Source organism: Podarcis bocagei (genome assembly GCF_964188305.1).
Source record: "Podarcis bocagei genome assembly, chromosome: 9".
Lineage (NCBI taxonomy): Eukaryota > Metazoa > Chordata > Lepidosauria > Squamata > Lacertidae > Podarcis > Podarcis bocagei.
Window position 1 is genome coordinate 65,163,294 of NC_138134.1, and position 20,194 is coordinate 65,183,487.

Below are 20,194 nucleotides of genomic sequence, written 5' to 3' on the forward strand. Positions count from 1 at the left end.
AGTATCTCTCAGTCTTTTAATCTACCATACAGGGATAATACCAGACTGCTTTACAGGAATGTTGCAACAATTCTTACGGTGATTTATATAATACCACTGAGGGATAAGATGTCAGGTCTCTGCCCCAAGGAGCTTACAATCGGCACAGAGGAACAACAGAAAAGAAATGAAGGCAGGGGTAAACAGGGAAAGAAACTGCTTTTATATCATTTACTTATTTTAGAAATCTATGTTTCACCCTTTAACTGAGTTTTGAGGGTAGTTTACAAAAACCGTAGGAAATGGGGACTAAAAGTCTTTGTTAAAGGTTCCACAGAGAAGCTGAGCTTTGAACAATAATTTCAAAGAAGTGAGGAGGTAGCCTGAAAGGCAATTCCAGGCATAAGGGGTGAGAAAGGGGAGCATCGCAAGACAATTAACACGTCATGACGTACTATGAATACTGATATAATGACTGGAAGTTATTTGAACACCGTAAAGAAATATACTATTGCTAAGCTATTGTTTTGTCTTCAGAGTATCTTCCGCAGGACAATGTGAATATACTGACTTTGTGTTCTGCAGTAATTACATTTACAGTCATCATTTATGTTATTGTTTTTCATTTCAAACTTCTTTCAATGGGTTGACATTTTTAACTGATTAGATTTAAGCAACTATTATTATTATTATTATTATTATTATTATTATTATTATTATTATTATTATTATTATTATACCTTTGCAGGGAAAGGAAACTTTGAAGGCTCAGCTGTGCTAGGAGTATGGATGGCTGTCAAAGGAGGTGGCCATGAATGGGTCATTTCCTAAGAGAGAGAGAGAAAAAGAATGGGAAAAATGAAAACCAGTCTTTAATGCCCATTTCCTGTACTTACCCAGCATCAAGACACATGTAAACCCAAAGCACTGGGACAGCACAAGATTATAATCTGCGTTTTTGCTTCTTGGTTCTTGAGGGCCTTGCAGCTATCACGGTGTGTGTGTGTGTGTGTGTGTGTGTGTGTGTGTGTGTGTGTTCTTCCCTGGCATTTGAGGACTTTGGTTTGGGGTAGGAAAATGCACAATACCACCATCCTTCTACCTTCTACTGCCACCAATCATTTTGAATATACTGCATACGAAATTTTAAACTGTGTCTGAACTGGTGGATTAAAAACAGCAACAGCAGCAGCAGCAGCAGCAGAGAAGAACTGGGGCACTGGAATTTAAGATTCTGCTTTGAACCTCAGACCCATATCAACTTCCTTTGGCTATTACGAGGTATAGAGTATACAGTGCCGTTTCTAAAATGCATGTGTCCACTATTTCCCGGGCAGGGGAAAGGGAGGGGGAAAAAGCTTCTGCTAATAATACTTGATGAAGTGGCACAAACTAGAAAAAGTTGGGGTGTGAGGGACCCTAGAGAAAGTGTGTATTCAATAGCAGTTATGGAATAGCCTTATCAGGGAGAGGTTCGATAGTTTGCGAATTTTTGCTGGGAACTATTAATCTGTGTGGGGTAAAACTACAACGCCCAGAATTCTCTGAGGCGGGCAATGTGCTTTGAATGTGCTTTCAAGGTACAGTATGTACACAGCCAAATGGCACTGGCTCTCAGTTTGTTTCTGGGCCCAATTTAACGCGGTGGTTTCAACACCTTAAATGGCATTGGCCTTTTAAATTTTTTAATGCCTTTATAGACCAGGTTACTTTAAAGGCCATATGGACCTACACAAACCTCTTCAGAGGCCCTGCTTTTGGTGCCCCCACCAAACGAAATGAAGTGGATAACCTCTGGGAAATGTGTTTTCAACAGCAGCACCCCAGTTATGGAATAACCTTCTCAGTTAGGCTCACGGGGCGCCCATCTTTGTGGCCTTTTCAGTAACTTTCTGTTCCCCTAGATCTTTTTTTAAAACACAGATGGTCTGGGCCTCTGTTTTTTTTTATGTGCTTTTAATTTTGAGGATGCAGTTGAAAATGAGATCTTGCAAAAAACCCAAACTCACGGCTGAATTTTTGTATCTCTTCCCCTTCCTCTTTAAAAAAGCGTTTTTTTAAAAAAAAAATGTTTTACTTGAAATTTCAATTGTTTGCTTATTTATCGTAAACCACCCACAGAACTTCACAGCACACAAAGGTCGTATCTACATACAGTATGTTATCTAGGGCTAGCAATTCAGAAAACATGAGACACATGGTTTTGTTTCAAACCTATTACAAGGATTGCCCAGAAACATTCAGGTTGGGTAGTTTGAAACATTTCAAAGGAACCCTTTATTGTTCGTCCAAAGCAAACAACCTTTGAATTCACACCCTGTAGCTAGCCACAGAAAAAAACAAGCAATTCCTTCCTTTACACAGCAGAAATAAATGGTTCTGCTGCCCACATCTGTTGCTTAAAGCACACACCAACCGCAGGCAGATACACTCACCTTTAAAATTTCTTCAACACAATGGACTTCATTGGAGAACGATTGCTGGAAAACAACCAGGATAAAAAAAAGTGGGGGTTATTCCATGGACTGGTTCAAATTCACAAGCAGAAATGTAAAGGGTCAGGCTTATAGATTTGCTTAAACAGCTGTTTTATTGACGTTGCGTATGACGAATGAAAGCGTGGTATTTATGAACACTGTTATCAGGAACCCTGTTTAGGCGAAAGATTTCCTTTCCTCGCTTAAGTGCTCTCAGGAGGGGCTTCCTTCTCCTCAATTAAACTGCACCCCCCAACCCACTGAGGTTGCTGTTTGGGCCACACAAAGCTTACTCTCTTAGCAATGCGAATTGCTGCATGCCAGAGAGGCACGGCATCTCCCAGCGAGGTGTCTTAAAGAGGGAAGCTCCTATATCACGCCGTCTCTTTATGTAGTTAACTATTTTTGCCGCCGGTTGGAAGAACACAAAGTAATCGCCGCAGGAGGCTGCCCCTCCGAGGAATAAAAGGCCAGTGCGGAGGATATACTCGGTGTCTCTTCTAAGATATTGGCGCCACACCCGTTGCTTTGTTACAGAAACGCATAGAAATTCACCTTTGTCCACCACACCCATGCAGGAGAGCTTAAAGGCTCTGGGCTTTCTGCTCACAGTAGAGAACAAGGCAAGTCTCAGCTAGACTTCAGCAGATTAATCCAACATTTAGTTAGTATTCGAACACCCAGCAGTAAGCTCTGCTGTGATAGACAGAAGCTTAAAGAAAGTAGAAGGCAACATTCAAAAAAGAAAAAGGTCATTTGGGGGGGAGAGAATGAACAAAATATATATACTGGCAATAGCAGCAGATTATTGAATGTATGGGGTGTTGGGGAGGGGTAATACCTCTGGTGGGGGACACCTTGGGCTCCTTCTGGGTTAGTTTGTCCATCTTTGTTCCCCACAGCTATCACCTGTGGCTCCTAGAAGCTGTAAGCATGTGACAGCAGCCACACCCTGGGAATGGTTTTAACTGGCCGGCTAAACCATGTGAGGGTAGCCTTCAATGGGTCTCAAACCTTCAATGACTTAAGGACTTCCCCTGCATGCAAATTCAGGCTCTGGCAGACTGAGACCAATAGTGGGTCCAACAATCAAGAAGATGACTTCTGCATGTGCTGCAGAGGGAAATGAGGCGCAGATTAGGGTCATCAACCTGGGAAGGTAGCCCATCCAGGAGAAGGAAGACTCCAGTCCTAAACCTCTGCTGCCTTATGTGCTATCTTGCGTGTATTTTCAAAGGAGATGACACAAGCTGAAAGCCGGAAGGCTAAAATGTTCATCTTTCTTTCCATGCCTCTCTCTCCACGACTTTTCTCTTCTCCTTCGCCCTCCACCACATCAAAAGAGTTGCCAAACCACATTGCATCTCCCTATTCAAGAACGCAATATAATTAAAACCCATCCACTCCTCTCGGCTAAAATTCAGGTTCTTTGCGCTAGTCAGCTCCCATCTTGCCTACTGCAGCCTTCTCCGTTCTGGCCCTCCCACTTTCACATTTCTATCATCTCACCTCTATCCAAAACGCCACTGCCAAAATCATACACCTCTCCAGTCTCTCAGACCATGCAATGCCTTCCCCCATATCCCTTCCCTGGAACATAGGAAGATGCCATGTATGTGATCAAAGGACCTATCAATTGAGTCCAGTTCTTGTGTCAGTTCTTCAGGGCCTCAGGCAGAGCTTTTTCACACCATTTGCTAAAGGTAAAGGGACCCCTGACCATTAAGTCCAGTCGTGACCGACTCTGGGGTTGCGGGGCTCATCTCGCTTTATTGGCCAAGGGAGCCGGCGTACAGCTTCTGGGTCATGTGGCCAGCATGACTAAGCCGCTTCTGGTGAACCAGAGCAGCGCACGGAAACTGCCGGACTGGTACCTATTTATCTACTCTGACGTGCTTTCGAACGGCTAGGTTGGCAGGAGCAGGGACCGAGCAACGGGAGCTCACCCCGTAGTGGGGATTTGAACCGCCGACCTTCTGATCGGCAAGTCCTAGGCTCTGTGGTTTAACCCACAGCGCCACCTGTGTCCACCATTTGCTACCTAACCTTTAAGAGACATGAAAAAATGAAGTTCCCTGGGGTTGACCCTGGAACTTTCTGCCTGCAAATCAAGTGCTCTACCAATGAGCTACAGCCTGGCTCCAAGACATTGTACTCTCACTGGCTCCTCTTTCCTTCATGTACTCAACTTCTTGACCTCGCTTTTAAAGCTTCCCAAAGCTTTGTCCAACCTTATCTTTAAGCCTCTGTTTCACCTTATTCTCCACCCCTGACCCTCGCTGATGACCACTGCTCTGCTCAACACGACCTCCCTAGAGTCTCCTAACTCCCTTAAATGATTCTGCCCATTATTCCTTGCCAAAAGTCATGAATGACAGCCAATGAAAACAAGTCTTGCAAAACCAAAACTCCTTCATCAGAGTTCTGTGCAGAACCTTAGCTGGATTGCAAATTAGGCTATGTTTTGCTCAAGCCTGACTGCTGCATAACTCAATTAAACTATCTAACAAGCATACCTTGCCTGCAAGCTAAACCGGACATAAAAAGGAAGACTTTCATCTACTGTCCATGCTTGTAGCACAGGCAACGCTGAACATCAATGCTGCTTTAAATATACAGTATATATTCAGAAATATAGCTGGAATAAATACAGATACAAAAATCTATGCTTTTGTTATCTTGGTGGCATCATCTCAATTATCCTCTTTGATTTTCAAATGTTAGCAGTTTAATTCAGAAAAATAATAACATTCAGATGCTACGCGTTTATGAACTGTGGATGTGAGGTCGGGGTGCTCTGGAGCTGCAAGATGGAAGTTTTTGATCACAGCAAGGATTCAAAACATATCTGCCATTTTATACCTTGCAAGCAACTCCAAAGCCTGGCAAACACATTTTGGGCACACTCCCACTGGAGAGTTCTCCTCTGCACATCTGATTCAAATGAACTGCAGCTACAGTAAGTTTGCAACTTGCGTGCATTTAACTTGTGCACATTTAGCTTTCTGCTGGTGGTAAAATAAAATAGGCAGAAAGGGGGCAAGGTTCTGGGGAAAATGACTTTGGCAATTCCACCTGCCACTGAAGCCAATTGGTTTTGACTATACGCGATTTGCCTTTAGGTACGGCTCCCAGAACGTAACCCCCACATATGTAGCTCCTGATCAACCAGGGCTGTGAAGAACTGCATGGTGGGTTGTACCCACTCCACTTTCCAGAATCCGTATTCTCAAAAGGGAAAAACACTTGGCTGCCAGGAATGACACATTGGGGCTCTCTGCCCTGTTGCTATCAGGCTACCAGAAGAACTCTCCTTGCCCCTATCTCCCCTCACCCCACTCCCCTTTCTGAGCAGAATATTATTTATTTTGTACGGAAAATATTTTATCTTTGCACTGCAACAACAGAAGTCAACAGCCTGTGTCCTTGAAATGGCAATTCCAAACATAACTTTTGCAAGGTTTGCTTACTAGCCAGAAGATAACCTTGCTTGGAAACTGGTTGGCTGAAGCAGTTCTGAGATTACTGGGTGGTTGGGAGACCGGCACTTTTACCTATTTTTTAGCCTTCTCTTGATACAGTGGTACCTCAGGTTACATACGCTTCAGGTTACAGACTCCGCTAACCCAGAAATAGTACCTCAGGTTAAGAACTTTGCTTCAGGATGAGAACAGAAATTGTGCGGTGGCGGCGCAGCAGCAGCAGGAGGCCCCATTAGCTAAAGTGGTACCTCAGGTTAAGAACAGTTTCAGGTTAAGAACGGACCTCTGGAACGAGTGAACTTCTTAACCCGAGGTACCACTGTACTGCTCTTAGAAGGATACAGAGTGACGATGATTTGGCTTAAACTGGGGGAGGCAAGTTCAAGGGGAGGAGTTTAAGGAATTCATTAAAGGCACTCTGAGCTCAACCACTGTCACCATTACCTGAGCTTTGGGTCAGTGCTTACTCAAGTCCTCAGAGATGAGACTAGCCTAAGACCACCTACTGAATTGCCTTGCCAAGGTGAGATTCAAATCAGAGGCTTCCTGGCTCATTGCTGTCATTGCCATACACTTGTCACACTAACTCTCACTGTGCTACAAATAGCAGAGCTCTCTTGTTACTTAGTAGTGCCTACTGCAAACACACAGTGTTGTTTATAACACCCATAAAGCAATAAAACCTTCTGGATGCAAAACAAGTTTTTGTTTCACTGCAGACCAACACTGAGGAACTAAGGTATAACTAAGCCAAATACTGCCTGTGTAATTTTTATTTTTAAGAGCCCATCTGAAGGGTGGTTATTCCCAGTTAAAAGTCCCCACTTCTCTCCTTTTTATTAACTTGCAGAACCAGTCGATAAAGAAAGGGCACTTGCTTTGATGTGCTTTAGGCAGAAGTAGGAGGCAAAATGGCACACCTATTACTAGATGATATCAAAGCTGCATTAGGAGTATGCAAATTTCCAGGTTTCACAGAACCAGTCAGTGGGCAAAATGAAAAGGGATTTTTGTGATAAATGCCCGATCTACAGAGCTGAGATGGAGTATTTACAAAACTCAGATATGTTTGCTACAACTGCCATCATGATTCAAAGTCATTGTTGACTTCTTTCCTGAAGTTATGTGCTGTAATTTTCAGGCACACAGTGTGTTGTTGTTTTTTTTGGGGGGGATAGATTGCCTTTAAAGATGGCAGTGCCTAGTGTGGTTTGCGACATCATCCAAACCTGTAAACCTTGTTTAACATTAACTATGGTTAAACAAGCCAGCTTCAGAAACTGTGGTTTGAAGTTTGTTTAAACTAACCACAGTTAATATTAAACTCAGTTTGGATAGTCTGACATACTGTGGTTACACAAAGGCAGAAATTCTGCACTCCTAGCCACACAGTAAAGGGGAGCGCATGATCTCTGAAAAAGATTATTAGGCTCATTCATGTCTCATAGCCATTGTTTAGTGTGATGTCTGAATAAGGCCAATAAGAGTCGTATGAGCAGAGCTGTACTGGGAAAAATGAACAAGGAACAATTATGATATACGACCATATGAAGATGTCTTAATACCAGTATGGATAGGGAACTTTTAGCTCATGGTCAGTTCAGATATAAACCTTAACTGTTGTTAAAGCCATTGGAAGAAGGGAAGGAATAACTTGTAAGGGATTCTGCAAGCTTTCTTAACTTTGGTAATGTTAGATTTCAAACTGCGCAACAGTTTCCCACAAAGGGCTGCACTCAAGAGAGGTTAACAATACACACACAAAGTAGTTAAGGGTTCTGGGTGTTTCACGTCAGCCTGCAGATCCAAGCACATCTGATAATGCAAGAAGGACTAACCTTATCTCAACCTCTCAGTTAATTTATGCATCTACATAAATCCAAAGCCGAAATCAAGAGCTGTCTTGGCAAAATACACAGTAGTATAGAAATGTGATTAGGAAACCAACAGGGGAGTATCTTGTGGTGTGCAACCAACAGTTGTGTTCCTTTATATGAGGGACTGCAGCTCGGTGGCAGAACACATCCTTTGCATCAAGAGAGCCCAACTTCAATCCATGCCAGGGCTGATGGGAGAGACTAAGCTGCCTGAGCAGCCATTGACTTTGCTGCTGCTCTTCTTCATCCCTTCTGCATTAGCAGTGCGGAAGCACCCTGTCCCTTGCCGCTGACTTCTGTTTGCTTTGCCACTGCTTCTTTGGCAGCAGTCCTCCCCACACCCAGCTCATGCTATTTTGCAGTGCCAGATAGGACCTCTCACATCATCTCATCATTCCCTGCTTCACACTACAGAGGACCTGGGGGTGGGTTGGATCCCGCCTTCAAGCATCCCATGGAAGTTTTTTTGCAGCAGCAACAAACAATGCCAAGAACCAGAAGAAAAAGTGTTTGCAAAGTTACAGGAACGATAACCCACCACACACATTTTAGGCCCCACTGGCCACAGCAGCACAGCCACCCCACCAGAATGAATTGCTCTGAGGGAAGTAGCCACTGCCAAGCAAGGGTGGGAAGGAAGAAGCAGAGGAGCCTGGGAACGTGGGGTTCGGCAGGGCACCAGGAGCGCCTCCCCTACTCACGGGGAACCCCATTTCGGGGCTCCGGAGTGAAGTGGGGTGAGCGGCGCGGTGCTGCGAACTGATTGCTACTTTCACGGAGTGAAGCCGCACAGCCATTGCCGGAGAGCGCTGACTTTTTCCTGTGGACAATTGGATTTAAAACAAGTACCCGTGAGTAGAAACGGAAAATTGGATCAATAAATATCCTAATTTGGCACCGAAGCGGGAAGGTTCAAAACAGGAAGTCCGCCTTCCGCTTTTTGTATATAGACTGAAGCAAAAACCTTGTAAGCTAAAGCCTGGAAAGTAGTTTATAAAAGTCTAAATTTCCTTCATTTATAACCACTAAAACCCCCTTGGAAGCAGGAGAAAAGGGGGGGGGGCTTTGTTTAAGCTGGCAGGAGAGGGAGTAAAGAAAGACAAGTTTCCACCGTCTCAAATCTGGGAACGGGGTGTCAGAGACAGAAATTGTTGGAGATGTTCATTGACTGTGAATGGAACACTTTGACAGATAGCTAAAAAAGAGAAATAAACTGATTCCAATGTTGCCTTTTGCATTCTAAAGAAACAAAATATCTGAAAAATGAAAGTAATTTTCCTTTGTTGGACTTGCCTTAAAAAGATGGATATAAATATAAATTGTCTCCTCTAGAGGGAGCTTGTTAAATTGTTGTTGCAGTCTACTTGAGGACTAGACAGCTGTGAGATTAAGATCGTGGGACCAGTCCCTTTGACCTTGGATAAAAATGTGCTGGGAGGAAGTTTTGGTGCTTGCTTTATGCAAGACAAGTGCTTTGTTGGAACAGATGCATGAGAAGATGGATTTGATGAATGAGATAACGGATTTGATGACTGTTGTGGTCAATAACTGTGGACAAACAGGGAATACTGATACAGAAACCATTCAGGGACCAACTCAGGAACCTGTATTGATTGGGCAAGTGCAACTGCAGAAGATAATGGAGGAGGTTGTGGTTGCACCTCAAATAATACAAATGGAGAGATCCGAGGCCCTGCAGGAGCATAAGCCGCTGTTTTTGAAGATTGAAGTTGGAGTGGGCCAGGGGGAGTCTGGAGCTGAGGAGGTTCTTAACTTCAGAGGGACTTTGAAATATGCTCTTAAATATTCTTAAATATTCTTTGGATTACATTGATGACTGTGGGGAGTGGGACTGTGGGGAATGGGCTTGTTTGATGAAGGGAGATGATGAAGGGAGATGGGTTGGAACCTCCCAGAGACCTACTCCTCAATGAGAAAGGAAAGAAATTAAGAGAGAGACCAACAAAAGACAAGGAAAAGTGCAGGTATAAACAACAAGAAGAAGATCTGCAGAAGGGACATGGAAGAGACTTAAGAGCCTCGGACATAAGATTACCAGGTTGATGGACTGGACGGAATGGACAGTAAGGACTGACATAACCCGAGACCAGGAAGAAGAGACGTTGGATGAAGATTGGAAGAAAGTTCTTAAAAATTTATTTTGAGAATTAGTGTAAAATTAATGAGTATTAGGGAAAATGTTGGAATGAAACTATTTGGCTTTAATAGAAATGATATAAGGAGTTATGTGTAAATAAGTATTAAGTTTTAAGTTTTAAGGTTTTTTATGGTAAGATAAGGTTAAAATAAATTAAGGTAAATTGAATGACAGAATATAGTGAAAGATGGAAAGGATTTGCTGAGTTAATTAGTAGGTTAAATTGTTAAGATAAATTATTTAATAAAAATTGAGAAAGATGGGAAGAATTTGCTGAAATAACTAATTAAACTAGAATACAAAAAGGGAGGTGTGAGGAGGTCAATGAAACAAGCAAATGGAAGTTAAAGATATACAATATGGGATTTGTGTGTGTTTTTTTCTTTCTTTTTGTTGTATTGGTTTTTATGTTTTGTTTTCTTCTTTTTTATGTATTGTAGTGTTGTTTTCTTTTTTTCTTTTTTTCTGTAATCCTGAAACTTTTAATAAATATTATTTTTTTTAAAAAAAGAAAGAAGCAGAGAGATTTGCCAGGTAGGAAGACTAGCCCAGGGGTCGGCAAATTTTTTGAGCCGTGGGCCGGTCCACTGTCCCTCAGACCTTGTGGTGGGCTGGAGAAGCGGCACCGGGGGGGGGGAGCTGGAAGAAGAGGCAAGGGGGGGCAAGTAGTCTTCATCCCCACCCACCCCCAGCCGCTGCGCTTAGCTTCCCAAGGACTGCCGCCACCACCACTGTTGCTGCTGCTTTTCGTGGGTAGACAAAGCAAGCTCGTCCGCTCCGCTCTCTGGCTCACAGGAGCACCAGGGTGGCAGTGGAGGGAAGATGAGTGGAGCGAAAGGGCTGGCTCTGGAGAGGGGCTGCTTAAAATGGCACTCAGCCAGCCCCCTTCCTCCTCTAGGCAGGGCGGGGAGAAGCCAGGAGGAGGGAGGGAAGTGTGGGTGAGAGAGGCAGGGAATGGAATGGCGCAGGGGGGGGGGAATGGCGCAGCCCAAACAAACAGAACCCCCACGCCGATCCATGGACGGTCCACGGGCCGGATCCTGAAGGCAATTGGGCCTGATCCAGCCCACGGACCCCTGAACTAGCTAGTAGAAGAAAGCTTGGGGGAGTGGATTGGACGGCTGTTCCCAGACCTGCCACCTGAGGCTGTTGCATCCATTCACCTAATGGAAAGATCAGCCCTGAGAATCATGACCTCCCCAGTTTAAGAAAGGCTGGGTAGCTGGAGAGCCATTGCCAGTAAGAGCAAATTCTAGGTGAGACGGTCAAAAGAGAAAATCCATGGTTAGCGTATTTGCTTCTTTTTAGGGCTAAAGTATTTTCACAAAATCAATGTGCAAAGCATAGGAGAGATTTCCATTGTTCAGCACAGATGAAAAAAGTGTTGCTGTGTGTGTGTGTGTGTGTGTGTGTGTGTGTGTGTGTGTGTGTAGACAAACTGGGGTAGGGGGTGGCAGAGGGAGACAACAACCAACAACTTCCAGTTAACCATACAGTACAGATCAACAGCAACGAACTGAACTACTTTGTACAGAAAACAGTAAGAGACTGGGAAAGACGTACGGGGAGCAAGCTGCCCAGAATAGCTACCTTTCCTTCTGGAGTTCTGCCTAGGTTCTTGTCAGAACCCTGAACAACCTGCTCTTTGTTAGCACTCCTGCTTGCAGAAATAAATTTGGAAATACAATTACGAAGCCAAGAAGTTTCAAAAAAATAAGAAGTAAAATGAGACTTCTGCGCAGAGGTGCGTGGAGAAAATGTGGCTATGATCACAAACTGTTTACTTTACGGTTTTCATGACTGAAGTGCTTCTAGTTTTGTTTGTTTGTTTGTTTGCCTGTCCTATGACAGTGTTGCTCTCATTTTACAAATTGGGAATTGAGTCCGAAAGCTAGGGGGGCTTGGCCTATAAGGCCACCCAGAGAGTTCACAGCTAAGCTGTCTTTTCCCAAGGCCAAGTCTGAGGCTCTGTTCCATCGGACCACACATACGAATAAAACGCTCTCCAGTCTGCAACACATTTCCGATGTGGACCTTGATGCTGCACAACGTGCCCACAGCTACTACGGTTAGGTTGCAGAATCTCACCATGAGGAGCATATAATTTTGTTGATTGCATGGCTTGGGAAGCTAGAAGCTAGGAGTGTTTGTGGATTTCCTTTAAATGAGTAAGGAGAAGCTGAATGCATGATGAGTTAAAATAGTGCCAATCTTCCTCTGGGTGAGTGAATGTTTATGTGCTCATTTTAAAAAATGGTTTCTGCAAGCCAGATCGTGGGATGAAGCCAAACCCTCCCCCTTGAGATATGGAAGACACGCAATGACTTGAGAGGAATCTGGGAAACAAGCGTCCCAAGAAAGAAATGGAGGAGCAGGGTGGATGAGAGGGGTAAGATACATGGAAAGTTGATGATGCAAGTTTGTCAGGGACAAGCCATAGCTCAGTGATAAAAGCAAACGCATTATATGCTGAAAGTCCTGGGTTCGATCCCAGGCCTCTACAACTATCTATTTGTTTAACAACCTTTATATGCTGCCTAATAACAATAATTTATTATTTATACCCCACCCATCTGGCTGGGTTTCCCCAGCCACTCTAGGCGGCTTCCAAAAAACACTAAAATACAATAACCTATTAAACATTAAAAGCTTCCCTAAACAGGGCTGCCTTCAGCTCACCTAGAATCATAGAGTTGGAATAGACCACAAGGGCCATCAAGTCCAACCCCCTGCCAAGCAGGAAAGACCTTCAGATGTCTTCCAAAAGTTTGATAGTTATTTTTCTCTTTGACATCTGGTGGGAGGGCGGGTGCCACTGCTGAGAAGGCCCTCTGCCTGGTTCCCTGTAACTTGGCTTCTCACAGCGAGGGAACCACCAGAAGGCCCTCAGCACTGGACCTCAGTGTCCGGGCAGAATGATGCCAGTGTAGGTCTTTCAAGACCGGTGTTATATGGTCTCGGCGGCCACTCCCAATCACCAGTCTAGCTGCCACATCCTGGATTAGTTGTAGTTTCTGGGTCACCTTCAAAGGCAGCCCCACATAGAGCGCATTGCAGTAGTCTAAGCGAGAGATAACTAGAGCATGCACCACTCTGGCAAGACAGTCTGCGGGCAGGTAGGGTCTCAGCCTGTGTACCAGATGGAGCTGATAAACAGCTGCTCTGGACACAGAATTGACCTGCGCCTCCATGGACAGCTGTGAGTCCAGAATGACTCCCAGGCTGTGCACCTGGTCCTTCAGGGACACAGTTACCCCATTCAGGACCAGGGAATCCTCCACACCTGCCCACCTCCTGTCCCCCCAAAACAGTACTTCTTTCTTTGCACTGAAACCTCTAAGCGGCTAAAAATAATCAGGTAGCAGGTGATGTGAAGAACCTCTGCTTGAGAACCAGGATAGCTGCTGCCACTGACCCCATTCACACACAATGGTAAGCCATGGTTAGAAACAAACCATGGTTTACTGTGAATGAGTAGTGTGCTGATGCACACCGTTCAAATCACACCTGTCCTGTCTTGACCTTTGCTGAGCTGAGCGTGTACACATCACAACAACTGGCTTAGTGTGACATGCAACTGGCTTTCTATCACGGGTTTGGAGAGAAGAGACACATGAGCACTGGTTCGTGTGTGATGCTAAGCCAGCAATGTGGTTTGTTTTCTCAAATCGGAAAAGGAAAGGGTAAAAGTGGCCCGATTTCAGCAGCGCTGCACATCACAATAAGCCAATTGTTTTAGATGAGAACCAGGCCAGTGAGAATACCTAATACTACACTGCAATGCTATGAACATTTGCCTTGCAGCAAGTTTCACTGAAGTCAATGGGGCTTACTTCTGAGTAGACCTGTCTAGGACTGCACCGTGATTCTATTTCAGTTTGACTGAACTGTGCTTCCCCATCCCCTTGAATGGAACTTTTATAGCTCTATTGACTGTTACCTATAAGCAATGCATTGCAGCAAGGCTATATATCTAGGATTTTATTACTTATTATTGCCTTTACTTGGTTACCAGATTTATGCTTTTTACAGTCAGAGCCAAAGGGTGATTTAAGCCATAACCCTTGTTACTTTCTGGAGAGTCGGGTTTTGAAATCAGTGACTTGTCAAGGCATCTGCATTCAGTTTCTATTAAATTCCATTTTCAGTAGGGATTAGGTTTTCTTTGCTTTCTTTTTTGTTCCCCCTCTCAAGGAGAACTTGGATGACTTGCCACGTGGAGATTTTTTCCCTTTTTCCCGGGCCTGCTTGATTTCCACAAAACGCAAGGGAAATTAGGCTGGAGACTGCCAGTGGTGTCCTCATTTCACTCCTATGTGCCCAGCTAACTTTAGCGCAAGGCCTCACAAGAGCAGAAGAGTTTGTAATATAAGAGAGAGATGACCAAAGCCAAAAGCCACAAAGACCAGAACTTCATCTGAACCAAGGCTCCGCACACTTTAATCTGGTCCTCAATGACTAAGCTTTTCTCCGCTACATGCAAAACAGCCATCAGTCGTGCTTCTGAGAATGTGTCAAAATCACTTTCTGTTACCCACCACCAGAAGACCACACAGAAACACCTGCAATTTAGAGGTTTCTAGGTCAGGGCCAGGTCCTAGGATCTTTCATGAAAGTGTGGGGGGACGGGGACGACATCAACTGTGACATATTCTTAACTATTCAAGGGTATTTTTTCTTAACCATTAAGGAAATTCACATCGAAGTTTCAGGTGAAGGGGGGTGGACTTCTGCAATGCCAATCTGCACAAAGTTAGCAAGGGACAGAGTGTGCTTATATGACTGTCAACAATAATATTCTGATACAGGAATTCCCGGGGCAACTTCTACGGCAAGAGTAAAGAGCTGCTTATGGAGATAGGAGTTCTGCTTTGAGTCCTTTTGATGAGCACGTCTTGAACACACTATCAGTTATGGGAACAAATACTCAGGCATTTTCAAACATGCCAGACCGGGTGAGCCCTCTCAGACACTTTTGATCTGCTTCGTCTAAAGGCCGATAAACAGCATTACTCAGTGCAGAATTTTGGTGCACCACACATACAGTGCTCAGCATGTTTCAGAAATTGTACACCTCTTATCAACATGACCTTGTTATGTGTATTAACTTTGCACGCACTCTCTCCCCACCACAAATCTCCAACATGCACATCTGACTACCACCCTACTTAAGACTGCCCAACTACTTAAGGTTCCAATCCTATGCACATCTACCTGGCAGTAAACTCCACTGAACATAAATGGGTCTTACATCCGAAGACACACATATAGGATTGTGCTGGTAATCTTTCAAACAGTTGGACTGACTTAAAGAGATCTGGTAGTAGTCACTTCAAACTCAGGAGACTTGTCTTTGAGATCAGGAGATATACATGTTAGGGTAATTCTTATGCTCATTCTGAATTTTAAGCCTTGGGGACAAATGACTGTTTCATTATCTTTGCAGTCAAATGAGGGCTAGAAACTTTACACACAAAAAACACAGGATTCTTAAGATTCCAAGAGAAACACTTGGGCAACAAAAACACAAACACAGCAGGGAATGCATATATTTATCCAACACGGGGTATAAAATCCAACTTGTCTGGTGTTACTAAAATGTAGGCCACCCATGAGTTAATGTATTCAGAGCTAAAAACAAAAAAAGCAGATGGAGTGACATTTTGCTGTCAAAACTGCTTAGAAGCTAAGGCTGTGAACAGTAGAAATTGCACCCAGGAGCACTGCTGCAAAATACTGTTAGTGTAAACTAAGCCTTAAGCAAGGAAGCAAATACATACTACCAACAAACCAACTTGGAATAATTTTCTGTTGAGATACTTACATATTTTGATGGGGTGGAGGTTTCTTCAAATGGGTATTTTAGTTATTGCTGGGTAGCCCAAATGTTAATTTTTTGTTTTAACATTTGTTTAAAGGTTTTCGGTTCACAGAATCCCAAACCCAGGAGGTTTACAAATAACTGAAGAGGTCACATCAACATGTATAATGGGTTGGAACTCTTTTATGAACCATTGTGCCAATCTTGGTTAAAGATCAACCATGGCTTTGTACAATAGCGTGGTTCACGCATAACACTAAAGCTAACTATGCTTTAGAATGTACAAGCAAATACCTGGTGCAATATATATATATATATATATATATATATATATATATATATATAGCACCTATATATATATGAAATACCCTGCAAAGTCTGCCCAGCCACGTACATTGGACAAACAAACAGACGAATAAATGCACGTATCGCAGAACACAAGAATGCCGTCAAAAAAGAAGAAAAAACTTCCTCTCTTTACCAACACATGAAAGAAACAGGACACGAAATTAATTTTGCAGATTCCAAATTGCTCTTTAACATGGAACATCACCACAAGAGAATAATCATGGAAGCCATCGAGATAGAGAAACACCCTCACAACATGAACAAGCGTGACGACACGTCCCGCCTGCCAGACATCTGGAAATTAGCCCTCCCCACAAAAACCGACACCAGAACCAGAGGCACACAGAACGCCATCTCCAATCAACCACACCAGACCCAAACCCAGACCCTCTCCACAGATAAATTACAGACACCATCCAGTAGCCAAACCATAGTGGCACCTCCGGATGCTGCACCCCCCTGCAATCCCTACACAGATCTGGCTGGCACAGGGCACAAAACCACAGCTCGCCCCTATACACGAAGCCAAGCCAGAGCACAACTATTTGCAGTACAGCCATCTTCTCAGAAAAACTCTTCACAAGCTCAAGAGGTCAAGACACGAAAGCTTTAGCAACTAATCCACACCTAATGACCCTCCTAAGTGGTACTCAGAATATCACTCAAGAAATCACTCAAGATATCCCTCAAGTAATTAATGAACAAAAGAAGAAAAGACACACTAACCTGGGAACTTCCTCTCTGCCCAGAACGTTGGAGGCTATACACCACACCCCCTCAACAGTATTTATAGGAACTCAAACACTGAGATCCTGCTCTGTTCCAGTAACAAGAAGCCGAAAGCACCAGCCTGAAGATGATGAGTGAGACCTCGTCGAAACGTCGCCTAGACACCCCAACTCTTACACGGGAAGACACCCGAAGACACCAAAACCTGCATAGCACCTATATATATATATAGCACCAAAAAAACAACATAGCTGCTCTGATTCTTCCCTGGTCCTGCTGTCTACCAGCATCTCTGCTGGTATCTCAAGCCAGAGTTTGGTTTAGGAATACCTGCAAAACCTGGCATGTGGTTTGTTTTTATCGAAACAAGCCACAAGCTGTAACCAAGGTTTGCCCTTGGCTGACCACTTATGGTTTGCCTGGGATAACACCTAAGACCAAGCCAAACTACGGCTTAGTTCCTGGTAGAGAGGCAGCAACGAAACAGGAGGAACAAAGCAGCCATTGTTTTCTAAACGTGCACCAGTCTGTTCACACTAACTCATAGTTTAGCTGAGTATTATGTGTGAACTGAGTAGGTGTCTGATTGACAAACCGTAACTACAGCTTATGTCTGAGCAATAGCTTGTTTCACAGATCTGGTTCAGGTGTAATGCTAAAATATGGCTTATGGAGGTGTCGCCTTTAGGTTTGTATGCAGCAGCTCCACGCCACGTGCAAGGGAAGGACGTGAAGATACTGCAGTTCTGAATACAGGAAAGTGTGGTTTGGTCAAACCATTGTTTCCTCCAAAGCCAGAACATTAAACCATGGTTTGATTCTGAAATTGGATACATAAGCCTGAATATGGGATATTTTGACACCTAACAGACAAAACCAGGTGTCAGTTTTATCCCCTTAACAGAGATTACTTTATAACCTTGAGGGCTATAAACAGGACATCACTATTATAAATAATGTGAGGGATTTATTAGCACAGGAGAAACCTGTCAGAGGCTACATTTCAGTCGTGTGTAGAATCAACTCCAAGAGTGGGTCTTCGTCCCAGAGGGTTGAATGAAACCTGGATGTGGGTCACATCCTGCCCACAGGCTGAAGTTTCCCACCCATTTTAGATCAGCTCCAGAAAAGCCAGGCTGATAGGCTGGCAGGCTGTGAGAAGTCTAGTATTATTTCACACACTTAGGTCACATTCCTGGATTCAGGGAAGGAAGATTTTCTGTGACAGCTAGAAGCACGTCTACACTTAAAGAACGTCAAGCTGAATTCACCCCGTTCTTCATGTAAGAATACAGGCCTCCTCCATATGCATGAGCCCAAGAAGGAAAGGCAGCCTTGGGAATACTTGCATGTTAACATCTCCAAGAACGCACGCTGCTGGAGGGGGAAAATAATCTGGTACTGAATGTCTGAACCCCTTCTCCACACAATTCTTCTTGACTTTAGCTACAGAGGTACTGTCCTCTCTACTATTGAAGTCAAGAACACAGAATTCAAAGCCAGCTGGCTCCTTTTTCCGGAGTGAAGGGGTTGTGGAACCTGCAGTGCAGTGAATGGTACAGTACAGCCCTGAGGCATCTCCTTACGCAGTCTTGATTAAGCAGATTTCTAAGTGTGCGGCTGCACTTATCGTTATGCTCCCAGGCTGTGCAGTAACCAGCAATTCTGCTTAGCCCAGAATTTCTGTATTGAGAGTTCCTGAACCCACAGTTATGGAACAGGAACAGCCAAATACTTTGTGTGTGCGTAAAAGCACGTAAGCCTAAATTAAGCATAACATGTCCCACCAATGGACATTTCTTTCTCTTCCAGCATGTGCTTCACCTGCCACTCAACTAGTATACAGAGCATATTCTAACCCTTATGCTGAAATAAAAGTCTTTGCAAACACCGACCACTTTCCCACATCACAAAAAAAGCTCAACACTGGAACATGATAGTTTCATTCTAGAAGCTATTTTCAATGCCAGGCCTCACTTATAAGGTAAAAAAGGTAAAGGACCCCTGGACGGTTGAGTCCAGTCAAAGGAGACTATGGGGTGTGGTGCTCATCTTACTTTTCAGGCCGAGGGAGCCGGCATTTGTTCACAGACAGCTTTCCAGGTCATGTGGCCAGCAGGACTAAACCGCTACTGGTGCAACAAGACACCGTGACAAGTGCCAGAGCACCCAAAAATTCCATTTACCTTTCCACTGCAGTGGTACCTATTTATCTACTTGCACAGGTGTGCTTTTGAACTGCTAGGTTGGCAGAAGCTGGGAGAAACGGGAGCTCACTCAGTCACGTGGATTCAAACCGCCAACCTTCTGATCAGCAAGCTCAAGAGGCTCAGTGGTTTAGACCACAGTGCCACCCGCAACCCATAGACCTCACTTATAATTAGTAAAGGGGGGCTTCAATCATGTGCAGAGGGCATTTTCCTCCAAGTAGCCAGAAGCTTCCCCAACGCGATAGGGACAGAGAGGGTGGAGTATAAAAATCAAGGTGCTTCAGTTTACAGGCAAGCTTGAGTCCTCTTTTTTGAGGCATTAAGTCCTGCCGGAGACCACCCAAGATCCCCCTGAACTCAGGTCTCCCAAACAAGGAAGTAATAATACTGACCGACTGTCTCCCAAAGCGGCTGAAAGGATTAACAAAGCTAATGATTATACATAGCTCTCCAGTTAAGTCTCCCAGCATGAACTAATGCAAACTCAGCACACTCCATTTCACCAATAGAGGAGGAGGCTGACCGCCTATCCAAACCCCTCTCGCTTCTGCCAATGCAGCAAGGGAATTCATTCACGCTGGAACGAGGAGGAGGGAGTTCTCCAGAGACTTCTAGCCTCCCTCTCTACAAATGACACTGGATGACCCCCCTCAAAGGATTCAAGTGTTTTACATGAAAATGGTTTTTAAACAATGGCTGCATTGTATGCCTCAAGCATGGGTGCTTGGAGGGAAGCAAACATTCTTTTCAAGATTTTACAAGGTTTTCTGACCCAGAGATAGATTATTTTGCCCAGGCCTCATTCCGATGTAGAGTAAAGCATCCTTCTTCTCTCCTTACCCCTACTGTTTTTGTGGGTGAAAGACAGAAATCAGCACACTCTTGTGTCAAAATGGTTATTTTATACGTAGACACAAAAGGTTTGAATATGAAGGTATCTGGGAAAATGAGAGGGATGTGGGAAGGAACCTGATTGCAGCCTCATGGACACAGGGCACATCTACAGCAGAAGTCTGAATAAAATGTCCACTTTCTTCTCTATAACTAGCCTGTGGCATAGAAACAAAGAATTGTAGAGTTGGAAGGGACCCCAAGGGTTAGTTATCCAGTCCA

At 44.1% G+C, this 20,194-nt stretch overlaps 2 protein-coding genes across 9 annotated transcripts in view; one reads left to right on the plus strand and one right to left on the minus strand.

Moving 5' to 3' along the window:
- The window catches only part of LOC308594306 (17-beta-hydroxysteroid dehydrogenase 13-like), a 166,977-nt gene that overhangs the window by 99,524 nt on the left and 47,259 nt on the right, over window positions 1–20,194 (plus strand). The window lies entirely within an intron of this gene.
- AFF1 (ALF transcription elongation factor 1) overlaps window positions 1–20,194 on the minus strand; it is a 154,374-nt gene that overhangs the window by 41,355 nt on the left and 92,825 nt on the right. For all 8 annotated transcript variants that reach the window (XM_081206940.1, XM_081206943.1, XM_081206942.1 and 5 more), the window contains 2 exons: window positions 2,415–2,459; window positions 720–806 (listed from right to left, as the gene is read on the minus strand). In XM_081206940.1, coding sequence (XP_081063066.1) covers window positions 720–806; window positions 2,415–2,459 — 132 coding nt within the window. The remainder of the gene's footprint in view (window positions 1–719; window positions 807–2,414; window positions 2,460–20,194) is intronic.